This window comes from Lathamus discolor, chromosome 1 (genome assembly GCF_037157495.1).
Source record: "Lathamus discolor isolate bLatDis1 chromosome 1, bLatDis1.hap1, whole genome shotgun sequence".
Lineage (NCBI taxonomy): Eukaryota > Metazoa > Chordata > Aves > Psittaciformes > Psittacidae > Lathamus > Lathamus discolor.
In genome coordinates, this window is record NC_088884.1 from 83,034,770 (window position 1) to 83,047,920 (window position 13,151).

General features: G+C 38.5%; 1 protein-coding gene across 1 annotated transcript in view; it reads left to right on the plus strand.

Moving 5' to 3' along the window:
• Positions 1-958: 958 nt before the first annotated feature.
• The window catches only part of PIK3C2G (phosphatidylinositol-4-phosphate 3-kinase catalytic subunit type 2 gamma), a 215,197-nt gene continuing 203,004 nt past the window's right edge, over positions 959-13,151 (plus strand). The window contains exons 1-3 of the mRNA XM_065683405.1: positions 959-1,008; positions 3,932-4,685; positions 9,364-9,446. Of these exons, the coding sequence (XP_065539477.1) occupies positions 4,026-4,685; positions 9,364-9,446 (743 nt within the window). The 5' untranslated portion in view covers positions 959-1,008; positions 3,932-4,025. The remainder of the gene's footprint in view (positions 1,009-3,931; positions 4,686-9,363; positions 9,447-13,151) is intronic.

Here is a 13,151-nt window from a genome sequence, read left to right on the forward strand (position 1 = left end):
TAAGATATCTGAGATTAATTATTAACTTGAAATGCTTTATCCTAATCTGTTCAGTTTTACTGCATGGCTTTTTGTATCTGAAATACTGTTTTGTTGATACTGACTCCTTCGCTGTTTTTGAGGATATTTTTTCTTCTCTGTAACAACCTTGGAGTAGACCAGGATTGGGATTTTGTGTAAATTCTGAATAGCTCAGTGAAGCAATTTATACCTTTTTAAGGAATGGTATGAAATGTGAAGGCAGATGGTCCCTGGGGGAATCCTCTCTGCCTTGTGTCTGGAGCAGACTTTGCTGCTCCCTTTTATGGAGGGTCTTGGGCTCCTTAAGGTCTGGGAAGATGTTTGTCACCAGTGCTGTATTTACTCCAGCCCTGCAGCAGGCCTTTTGCAGAAAGGCAAGGCTTCATCAGTCTTTGAGAAATGCCCCAGCATAACCGGGTTCTTCTTCCATTAGACTGTCCTGCCTCTGCGTCCTGAGGGGCCAAAGCCAGAGGGCATCTGCCCTGCAGGATTTGTACCATCCCCTTCTCCAGTGAGCAGACCTAGGAATTCCTTTCAGAGCATGCACCACCAGTGCAGACAGATGGAAGCTGCATGAAGGTGAAGTAGAGTAAAATTTCTGAATCCTGTTCTGGTGCAGAAGTCTTTTGAAGAGGCAAGTCTTTCCTTTAGACAAGTTGTCGTGTTATTTTAAGCATGTTTGATACTTGTACCGAAAGTGTGAGATCATCTACCACCATTTAGGGGAAAGAAAAAAAAGAAAGGTTGGGTTCCCAAATTGAGAAAGAGAACAGATAAGGTGTTACCTTTTAATTTACTGCTCTTTGAAATTTCCCTCAAGGAAGACATGGGAAAGAATCATTGCCACAGTAAACCGGTTAGACAGGAAGGAAAGCTTCTGATGAAAAAGTCACACCCCCTTGAAACTGAAAGCACATAGGTCATTGGAATGTGTCTATGAGCAGGAAGACGTAGGAGACTATTCTTCTAACAAATTATGTGTTTCAGGTAAGAGGTTGCAACAAATATTCTTACTGCTTATCAAGTTGCCCAGTTGTCATCTCCTGGGTTCTGGTGAAAAAGGGTAAACCAAGCCCATGGCGTTTCAATCTTTTATACTAGAATGCGTGCGCACAATGAAGTAAGGAAAGAACTCAGCAGCTACAATGTTGTGAGCACTGTGTCGTGCTGTCAGATCTCTTGATTTTTAGTAAATATTTTATATAATTTGTTGAGATTCTCTCTTAAAATCGCTGACCCCAGAACCACATGATTATGTGAAAACACAGCTGTCATTTAAAAGGAAAAGGAGAGCTTCTTATCTGTAGAAGAAAAATGACAAACCCTCCAATATATGAATTCAGAAACCACAAGACAGAATGAACCTAGAAGCTTAACTTTTTTTTAATGCATTATATTTTCCTCATTAGTGATCTTTGAAAATTCAGTGGTATCGATGCACTTTGTACAATTCAAATGGAATAATAGTGGCTGGCAAAGAGCCAGATCCTTTTCTGAACTGTGCTGTTTTGAAAAGGATCAGGAGTTGGCCCAAATATGGGGCCTAGTCTTACTAACCAAACTACCAGGTAAGACTTAAACCACAGAGATTTACAACATGGCATGCTGAGTTTCCAGTGTAAATGGTTAGTTTTAAATGCAAGCCTGTGTAAAAGAGGGACAGCACTACAGTGCGGTACAAACATCTGCTACCTGCAAGACCCCCTCTCTCAGAACAGGGGAGCCGAATGTACTGACTAGCTTTTGGCATAATAGCTAAACTCCATGCTTTTAAAAAACACTAGGAAAGCAATGCTTCTGCAGAGAACTATGGAAAGTGCAGGAGATAAGCATTCATATACCAGTGAATGGACGTAGGCTCCGTGTGTGCATGAATGTTTGTCTGTTGGAGAAATATGGGATGCTACACATAGAAGTCTTAATGGTGAATGAGCAAGGTTAGCTGTTAGACGTTAATGTATAATCATAAACAGAATTTGTTGGCAATGCAAAGAAAATATTTTAGAAAGAATTGAAAGGGTGTAAAAGCATTATTTTCTTTGCGTGATCTTCCAGGTACCCAAGCTTCGTTAAGGAAGATGAGGCTGTATGGAAATATCATTCTTTTATCTCTGATTTTTCCTGAAACATTAAAATTTTCAAGATGGGTGGAGGGAGTAAGAGATGTTATCTTTCTTGATTTAATGGATATACCCTTTTCTTTCATGTTGGTTAGGTTTTTTGTTTGGTTTTTATTTAACTGCTTAAGAAATGAGAAATAGAAGAAGTTGTAAATAAGGACAATTTCATTAAAAAAAAAATCTTATTGCTATGCTTTTTTTTTTTTTTTTTTCCTCCAAGAAAGGGTGTCATCTTAATCAGGATGATTAAAATGACAGGATTCACTCTGAGAGAAAGGTGCTGAGATTTTGAGAATCATGCTTAGCTCACCATTCAAAGTGGTGTGCATCATTTTGGTTATCTGGTTATCTGGCTTAAGTGTTATTTCATATTTCATAAATAATAACCCCCCCCAATGGTTAAAGGAAACCAAAGCACACAACATGTGGAATCGCTAAGTTGAGCCCTTGAAAAAGTAGTTCAGCCTCTTGGAGATTTCATTTAATCCTATTTAACTTTTCATTTCTCTTCTCATTCCTCACTGTGGGTGACAGAAGCCTATGTCACCTAGAGTTTGACTTCAAATGAACCAAAAATAAAGTTATGATGAATACCTTCTGTTGTAATATAGATTTTCATTGCAAGGAGCTATTACCTAAAAGAATACAATATAGATCTTGAGGACATATTGGAAAAGCTGGTTTGGGAGCGTAGCTTTAGCAATTTCTAAGCACACATTTATCTTGATAGCTGGTTTGTTTGGACTTTTTTTTTTTTTCCCTGCTAGGGATTTTTTTTTTTTTTTTTTATTGCAGCATGAAGTGAGATGTTTCCATTTTTTTTATTTTTTTTTTTTCTGGGGGTACAGGGGATAAAGTGCCCAACACAACTGTGTACTTTTTTGTAGTAAATTTTGTGTTTCAGGCCACATCTGTATCAGTAAATGAAACAGGCCAAGGCCTTGAGGGCAAGTGGTTTTTGGTTGTAGAACTAAACTCTCTTCTTAAAAAAGATATCCTCATGCCTACTGACAGAAGTCTCCAGTGTGTGCTGCCCATCTGAACTATAGGACAACTTGGCACATGCCAAAATCATATCAAGAAGTTTGCTAGTGACAGCATGAGTGATGATGAGTTTCTGTAGAAGCTCATGCCCTTGCCTGTTAATTTACTAAAAAAAAGATACAGGCTTTGAAAATATATCTGTTTTGAAAAACAAAACAAAACAAAAGTCTGTAGTTCATGTATTTATATTTGGGTTTCTTTACATATTCTATAGCCAAGCATTTGGGATGTAGTGTTTCAAATATTAGTTGGAGAGCCATGTCTTATGTATTCTTTTATTTAAATGATTACGTTAGGATAAAAAGTGGTAGAATATGAAGACATTAAAGGCACAAAAGAAGAGGAAGATGTAAGTGAAACTGCCATTAAAGTGATAATACAAAGCTTTCCTACCTGCTTGTTTTAGATGCCTGCATTGTGTGCTATACAAATGTAAAATAATTGATAATACTGAGATTTGCTACAATATTTGTTAGAATTAATATCTTATATTTAGATCAGTTGTTTCAGATATTCTGTTGCTGCTATTTAGGAGTCCATAATAAGAATTTTTTATTATTATTTGATGATAATAATAAAAAATATGTACTTGAATGAGGATCAGGCAAAAGACTTCAAGCTCCAGATTAAAAAAGCATTTCCACCATGTGGAGAAAGTTCTAAAGCACAAAAAGACCAAAGAAATGTATTGCTTTCATCATAGTAGATATTTTAGAGTTTAACTTTTATTCTGTGCTTCATTTCAGTGGGTATGAAGCTCCTGTTCTGACATTACTCTTGACCTTGGAACTATTGTAAGACCTCCCTGGGGAGTAATAAGACTTAAGAGAAGAATCAGGCATGGCATACTTTGGGAGGCTGCCTTTCTCATACAATGAATTTGATGAAGGACATTCTGCGAACCAAGCATCTTACCCAGTATACCATTCTGGTTCTGCTGGAGAGGTCAGCCTAGGATTCGATCGAATAGTTGATGAAGTCAACAATGAATATCTTTTTTATGGTTCATCACATTCACATCATCATGAAGAAATTTTTTTCCCATCAGATGTCTTTGGTCTGAATGTGCCTGACCAGCAGCTTTGTGGTCAGCCTCTAGTTGCTTATGGTGAGCTTTACCCTAGAAATCCTGTCTCTCACTGGCAACAAGGCACAGTGTCACCAGCAGTAGGCTTCAGGTCATCTTTACTGTCTGATTACGAAAACTTCTCTCTAGTGGATCCCTACCCCTACAGTCAAGAGAGAGAACTCTATGGAGGAAATAATTTAACACCAGTCACAAATGTGTTTGATTCAAATGTGGAAAGAGGCAACACAAATCTGAATTTTCAGACAGGCTTCGATAATATAGATGCTCGAAGTCCCGTTTTCCTAGACAACTATCCATTTGGACAAGAAGTGAAAGATGAAAGTGGAAATGGAGGAGTTTGTTTAACTGACACTTCCAGAAGATGTGACATAAAGCCTACCTGGCCCAGCAGCTCTGGACATGACAGAGAGGTATTTAAATTTTCCCATATTAACAGTGCCTAAAATTCTTGATTCTTGTTTGTGTCCTTGAACTTTGTATATTTGCTCAGGCTGATGCAACATGGATTAGTAGCACTTGATTTAAAGACACTATGAAAAATAAAACATTTAGGCCTTGTGTGGAAGCAAAAGCATTTTACACTAAAAGAGAATTGAGATTATGGTCTAGAATGCTCCAATGGGCTCATTTTGTGGCTCATTGAACCATGAAGCTGCCACAGAGAGATAAGTACAGACATGTAGAATAAGGTGTGTTTGAACGAGAGAAGATAACAAATCTTATGGTCTGATATGAAACCTGAGATTCAAAATAACAATGTGTTATCCTGAATCTGTTTTTCTGTTGAGCCAGACTGTTGTCTCTGTGTCTAGTTTGGCTGACATATCCTGATCGAGAAAAATACTGTGTCCTGCCTTCATGTTCTGCATATATAATTATTTTCTAAAAATAGACAAATTTACTGTAACTGCGGAACCTGGATCCTATAACACAGACTGTCATTAGCTGTCTGTGTGAAACAAATGCTCTACCTTTTTTTCCTCCTTCCATCAAGTGTTCTTAACCATTCATGGTTTTGCAGTTTTTAATAATAATGTCTTATGGGACTCCCATGACACTCTGATGTTGCATCTCTCCTCATTTTCTTTCTTTCACAATCCTGACAAAGAGGAGGGAAAAGAAAATTATAAATCCCCCTTTTCTCTAACCCATTCCAAATCATTACAGGAATCCTGAAATAGCCTACAGGATATCTCTGTATCTGCACCATGAATATTAAATGACAGCTTAGGTTCACTTTCTGCTTTTAACTCCCAGTGATCATAGTATCATAAAGTAAAAGGGAAGAGACACTTGATTGACTTGTGTTTATGTCTGTGAATAGGGAGTAAACATATGCAGACCCAGACAGATGGGGAGGCAGGAGGGTGAATATATCTGAGGACAAGAACTCTTAAGACTAGTCCTGGGCACTATGTTTTGGAAGTTCAGCGATGAATACAAAAGAGAAGGGGATGAATAGGTGGCGAGACAAAAGACTGGTGTTGCTTTTTGCTTATGACAGGAAAACTAAAGCATAAGAAAACTAAAGTGCCATGATGAACAACCCTTCTCATAAGACAAGTAGAAAATAGTAGGCTACAAATAAGAAGGAGGAGATTAAATTGTGGTGTAGGAAGAAGAGGTGCTGGAGGAAGCAGACACAGAAGAACAGGCACAAATGCTTCTTTGACAGAGGAGATAATTATAGGGAGTGAAGGGAAGAGACGAGTGACTCAAAGGTGACTACAGTCGAATGTGTGGAAGGATTTGGTTAAGTCAGGGAAGTATTTGAGCAGTTTAGGTAGAAGAGGAAGAGATGGGAGTGAGGAAAGAATATATTTGTACCAGAAAAAACAGTGTGGTCACAGGAATTCCTTCAGGGAGAAACAGGCAAGTCAGGATAGAGAGCCAAGACAAGGGACTAGCAACTGAACCTTGAGATAGTAAGAAAGGGAAAATGAGAGTGAAATAAAGTTGAGATAGGGAAGGGTAAAAAAAGCCTGTGAAGAAGTAACTCGTTGCTACTGAGCTGGGAGTTCTGGAGAAGATAAGAAGGGCTGTGAGGTGACAGGGCTAATGCAGAGTAGGACTGTCAGAACAGCTGGAAAAGTGGAGCACCACAGAAAAAGAAAGAAAATTAACAAAGATTGGATTGGTGAGGTCCAGGATATGTAAATGATGCATCTGACTAGTGGGAGATGAGAACTAAGACTGCAGACAGAGTGAAATTGAAAGGGTGCTGCAGCATGGAAATTAACATCAAGATGGTCATAGGTACGCAAAATTAAATACTCACATAGCTGAAATCATACTGTCATTCTGATCCGTAGCTCTTGGATGCAGTTGTGTGGCCATAGGCTTTATTTAATGTGTGCTAATCAAAATATATCCACTACAATAAAGGTAACATTAATTTTCTCCTGCCTTCTCATCACCAAGTCAGACGTTCCAAAATACTAAAGAAACTGTCTTCATAACATCCCTGTAAAAAGAGTTTTGTTTTCTCCATCTTAGAAAGAAAACTGAAAAACAACCTATAAAGTATCAAATATATTTGTCTGCTCCATCTATGATATTTGGAATCTAATTTTTTCAGAATACCTAGCAAAATTCGCTTCTTCACCCAACCCCAATCGCAGATCAAACTTCATGATTTCAGTTTGTGTGCTTCAGAAATGAAAAATACACAATTAGTATTTATATTTAGGAAGGATGGTTCAAGTGACTTGATTAGTAGCATAATGTGAGAAATCTGTGGAAGTGAAAAGAGAGATTCCAGTCATCCAGGAATGCAGTGTCTTAGTTTATCACTGTTGTCATCAGTCCTCTCCATACAGAGCTCCTTTTTGCTGTCCTTTAGTAATTATTTGATCACATTCATCTTCAAGCCATGAATTTGAGGATCCATACTCATGTCCTCATGTCCAATTATCCTTTACCTGTACTGGCCTTCTCCTTGCTTAATTACAATCTGTTAATTGCTTTTTTCAGTTCCTAACTGTGGTTTTGGTCTTTTAATATCTTCAGTCCCATTCAGTGTTGTGTCCCAGCCTCACCTTTTCTCACCTGTGGTTTGGTTTTCTCAGCTTTTTATTTATCCACTCTCTTTTTCCATGCCCTATTCCAGGGCACTGTGCTTGCTTTGTAATGACAGAGCTGCAGGTGGGAAAGGAACCTTTTTTTGTTGCTGAAAGCAGCAGGTTTCCAGCCTTCCCTCCTGTGGGAGTCTCCACCACTGCTCCTGTAGGGTAGTCTTAAGTTTTCTCTTTTGCAGCATAGGGCTTCAGTGGTTCTTAGTTCTGTAGAGCCCTTGTCAATCTTGTGTTCCTCCTTTTGGCTGTTCAACTTCTGTGTCTCCTTCACTGCAGCCAGAGCGCAGCTCCCACCAGCAAGGCCCCTGACCTTCCCAGCCCCAGGGAGAGGCGCCAGGCAAGCCATGCAGCCAGAGACATGGACTTGAAGTCCTCCATCTAGAACGTAGGGGTACACAGCACCCCAGATGCAAACTTTCTAGAGCCTTGTCAATGTATCTTTTTGTAAAACTGTCTGCCCTGTGTAAGTGTGATCAGGAATGGGGGTTTTTATTATGTGGGGTTTTTTTGTGTAGTGGGGCTTTTCATGACAACATAATCTGGGAAGGCCATTACTGTAATCTAATCATTCAGAATTTCTAAATAGTGAACCTTATTACTGTCTGCTGAAGTGAATTGTAAAGCAGGTGTCTAACCCAGGTGGAATGAAATGAGCCAGTGGAGGTGCTATATTTTCAGTGACTCCTGAAAGAGCTTTTTCAGCTGTCCATAGAATCAGGGATGAGGGACCACTGATTTGTATTGCTAAATTTAATTCCACTCTCTTGTTTCAGCCCTCAGGCTTATTCACTGTTTTTCCTACCAGACATTTGAATTTTTCCTTCCACTGATGATGTCCCCTTATTATCTTTACATTTCATAAGCATTCTCCTAATGCTTCTGCTGCTGCGGTTAATGAAAGTACTACACATGATGAAACGCCAGACTGATGGTAACCATAAAAGGTTTGTAGTTTTTGAGGTTTCTGTTCTGGCATTGCTATCTCCCCACTAGCCAGCTCTCAACAGATTTTTCATCTTTTATAGTCATCCTATCCTTTAAAATGTAACTAAAATTTCTCAGCCTACATCTTCTTATGCCTATTGTACTTCCTTGTTCAGGGAAAAAAAACTTGAATTTGGTTTATTTTTTTTTTATATAAATTTACATACTTGTATATACATTATTATTAAAATGGTAAACCTTTCCACAACATCTCAGTTTCCTCTTCAATGACATGTCATGACATTTTCATTCATTTCTTCAGTGACATTCATGACATTCTGAACCCCTTCTCTCTCTGAAGGGGCTTAAAAGTTGGTGTCTCAGGGGAACATTGTATATGTCTGTATGTGCAAAGAATAGAATGGGCTTTCTTTCAGATGCAATGATATTAAGCTCTTTCCTGGAGCTAATGTTGTGACTAAAGGCTACTATGGCAAACAGACAAGGGAGTACTTTGACCAGAAATAGTGGCTGAGACCTGTGCTCTCTGAGTTTAGAGAAATTATCTAGGGATTTTTCATGTTCAGCAGAACACAGTGGTTTCCTGGTATCTGTTTTAGGGACTTACTTGGCAGGTCGATGGAATTTGAAGGGATCCTGAGATTCCTTCCAGAGCAGAAAATGTAAAATAAGGATTAAATCTCAGTGCGCCATAAGCTTCATTTTGTCCCTTCTCCCTTTTGTAAACTAGGCATACATCTTACACATTTAGAGTGCAGACACAGGTGAGTTTTGAAAGCTATGTCTGCTATTCCTTACGTTCTGCACAGTGGGGGGGGATAAAAAAATCGTTAAACACAGGGTAGTTGATTATTTGTGACTTCGTGTTTTTTCTCTGAAAGCATTTAGAGTGCAGACAAAATGCGGCTATTTGTGCTTATTTTGGAGCTCCATCAAGTCAGGGGAGGGATAATAAGGTATGAAAGTTCTCATGGAGGCAAATGCAATGTTAGCCTTATGCTGCTTCAGCTTCTGTTATGATCTAAATAACTTAGCTCTGTTCCTTCTGGTGTCTTTCTGGTATTTTTAGGCTACAGGTTGGTCTATCCAACTGGTTGAAGCAAATCAAGGAAGTAATGAAAACACAGTTGCTTTTTGCAATGCGGTGGAGAAGTAAGTAATGAAAAAAACTGCATATTGTGTCTGTCTGAGGTGAAGCTAATTTTCCCCCTAACAGCTCTCCTACTGCTGTGATTTGTACTGGTGTATTGTATAGCTGGAAAGGTGTTGATAACACACCGGTGTTTTGGATTTCTTCCCAACAATTCCCCTTCTCCAGTAGGCTGAGGGTGGGTGAGATCTTGGGAGGGGACAGGGCCAGCACTTCTGGCTTAAACTGACCAAAGGGATATTCCAAACTATATGATTTCTGCTCAGCAATAAAAGCTAAAAGGGGGGGGGGGGGGGGGTAGAAGTTGGCATAGTAGGTTCCTATTATGAAGATTTTATTCTGGAACAACTGCGGCATGTACTGAAGCCCTACTTTGCAGAAAGTGGGCTGGACATAGAATCATAGAATAGTTAGGGTTGGAAGGGACCTTAAGATCACAGAATCATAGAATAGTTAAGGTTGGAAAGGACCTCAAGATAATTTGGTTCCAACCTCCCTTCCACAGGCAGGGACACCACACACTAAACCATGTCACCCAACATCCCCTGCTGATGGGAAGTAGAGAATCTTTTGTTTTCTTTTGCTTCTGTGCATGGTCTTTGCTTTTGGTTTTTTTGGTCTTATTCCCCCTCTCCCCTTTTCTCCATACTGTTGAGGAGTAGAATGGGAGTGTCTTGATGGGCACCTGGTGTCCAGCCGAGGTCAACCCACCACACACTGCATCCTGGAACAGAGCCATAATTCCAGTGCCTACTTAAATATGAAATGCTCCTAATTTTGGTTTAAAAATTAAAATTCACAAGGTAATGTTAATTCCAAAAAGTGTTTTCTCCCTTACCTGTTCCTTTTATCAGTGACAAGTACACTTAACTCTTCAGTGTTGATGGTTTATAGTGTGTGAAACTTAAGTTCAATTTCCTGCCATTGTCTTGGACAATATTAGTGCCTGTATAGCTCTGAGCAGGAAAAAATCATTGGAGGGACTGACTGACAGGGAACAGAATTACTACATGCTGTCATGATGACAAATCAGACTTAACAAGGGACAGAAAGTCCTTCAATTATTGTTTATCATTGCAGGTAATAGCATAGCTTAATGAGATAGAACTTTTTTTACTTAATCTTCTTTGGAAAAAGAAATTGTGTTGAAATCCAAGAACACTTAAACATGCAGGTTTTTAGACCATCTGTGCAGATTCCTTTTCCTTGGTTAGGTATTCACTGGTCACACTATGAAGTTGTTAGCACAAATGCATACTTTTTACCCCAGCAAAGTGTTTGGAAAATGGAATGCTGGTGTGTTTGTTTTTTGTTTTTGTTGTTTTTTTTTGGGGGGGGGGGGTTCTTTTTTTTTTTTTTACGTACTTTATTTATGTATTTCTTTATGGAACTGAAAGAAAAATCAAGTTTGATGCTACCCTGAAATTAACAGTGAATCTATTATATATTCATATGGGGTGGATGGATGGTCAGCTTCAAAACGTACCTATTCATGGACACCTCAGTTTCCTTTATTTCCCCACAGTTCATCAGTCTGAACTCTTACCCAATTCTGCTAACATCAGATGCATGAAGGCACATTCCACATAATGGGATATTCAATTTTTTTAAATGTTCTAGTGTGATACATTTAACTTTTCACTCTGATTATATAAAAAAATTAATAGAATTAAGTCATTCCTGTTTTGCAGTAACTAGTGAGTATCACTAGCAAATGTTCTTAAACAGAAAATAAGAGCAACTTTTGCTTTTCTTCTATCATATAAATGTGAAAACATTCCTAGGACAAAATGTCACAGCAAGCAAAAGACAGCAAAAGTCATAAATTTGTAAATAACTTATTCAGTCTTGCCAAATGAGCATCCTTTGAGTCACAAAGAATCTCAATAACTGTCTGTTGTATATCGGAGGCAAGATGTGTAATTTGAACTCTGTCTTCCAGACTTGTACCTCCAGCATTTGACTCAGATAGAAACCTATCAAGTGTTTCTGTAGGTAATATTAATACAGGCAGGAATTGATAATTGAAACATTTCATTGTACACAACTGTAAAGCAGTTTTCCAAATGCCTTTATTAGGTTACTTCTGCAACTATGGACATAGCCTATGGTGAACATTCATCCATGGGTAGCTTTCTAAAGTGAGTTTGATAACAGAAGATGCCAAGTTGGTTGCCTTAGGGTTCAATGCTGCAAAATGCAGTTTCCTCCACCTCCTACTGACTCCAGGGATGTGCTGTGCACAGCAGAGAAATTATGAAATGCTGTGAAATAACAAATCTCTCTAAATGTTAGTACTTTCCTCATACACTGAGTTGTTGCAGCACAGAAAGGAAGTAGCACAAGATTTTCTTCATTAAATACTTGTGTACTACTTCAGTTATGCCTTGAAAAACCTAACCTTTCAGAATTTTGTGATGGACATGTTTTGCAGGTGCCCTTTAATCACTTAAAACCAACAGATGGCTAAAATGAGCAACACTTTCTGAAACTGAATGCATCTTTATTTGAAATGCGTAAAAACCAAATTTCTTTATGCACATTATTCTAAAATATAGTGTGTGGGCAGGGAAGGAGATGAGGTTTGCTTAGTTTTGGAATGTTTGCCAGAAAGTTCAGGAGGTGATTCGTGCCCTATGTATGTATGTAGCCCATTAATCTGATGCTGGAGAAAGAGTAGTGAAGTTTCCAGTCTTATTCAGTCCTTGGCCTTCCTGCAGAAACAGGTTACAAGAGTGAATTTTGTGATAAGGGAAAGCTTTATGTGTATCTTGCTAAATAGACTGACAACGACTACATAGGTCACCAAAGCAGCCTCTGTAATATAATGATTTTTTACTGTAAGTATAAATCTATCTCATACTGAAGGTATTGTCAAGCCTCATTTCCTTCTGCCCCACTGAAACATCATGCCCCCTGGCTTTTCATTGTAAGAAATGGGCTGCTTCATTGGATTATTAATTTTGGAAGCCTAGGCTTTTTTTTCCTTCTCATGCTATAGAAATACATGACATAAAACAGTAGGTCATACCGTTATTTAAGAAAGTTGGGCAGCAGCCCTGAGGCAGGAGGTAACAGTGATGAAGAACTTTATACGAGAGAACTATTGCTCAAAATACACTGTAATCAGAGATGATATAAAGTGCTGCCAACTCAGAAGCTGCAAAATGCTGCTTGAACTAACAAACAAATAAAGAATGCAGTATGCTTAGTACAGGATGTTTGACTTAGCTGCTAAAATATTCAGGCCAGTTAGTGAAATGTAAAGCTTCATCTGGACCAATATGTACCCATACCTGCAGCTGTAAAGTGTATTTGCTTAAAAAGCAAGTTTAATCTCAGATGACAGGCATAATATCTGCAACCAATGTTCATTAAAAATGGTACCCCAGGAGGAATTAGTTTCTGCAGGTCTTTGGTAATTGGAAGAAGGAGGGGCAATATATTTTATAGGTAATGGTATATCAGAGGGACTCAATGACTGTAATAGTTATTGCTCTCTACAGGCATTTGCATAAATACCCAGGGTTTTAGTAATGAGGATTTCAGATTGGATTCTAGAGCACTCTGAAAATAGGGACTTCTTAAGATTTTGCATAGAAAGCAAGTGCCTGTATTCATTTTGACCAGCTGTCCTAGTCTCAGCTGTCTATGCACATGCTCTTGGTTAGTTTTATGTTAAAACTCTCCAAGTACATATTTGAGCT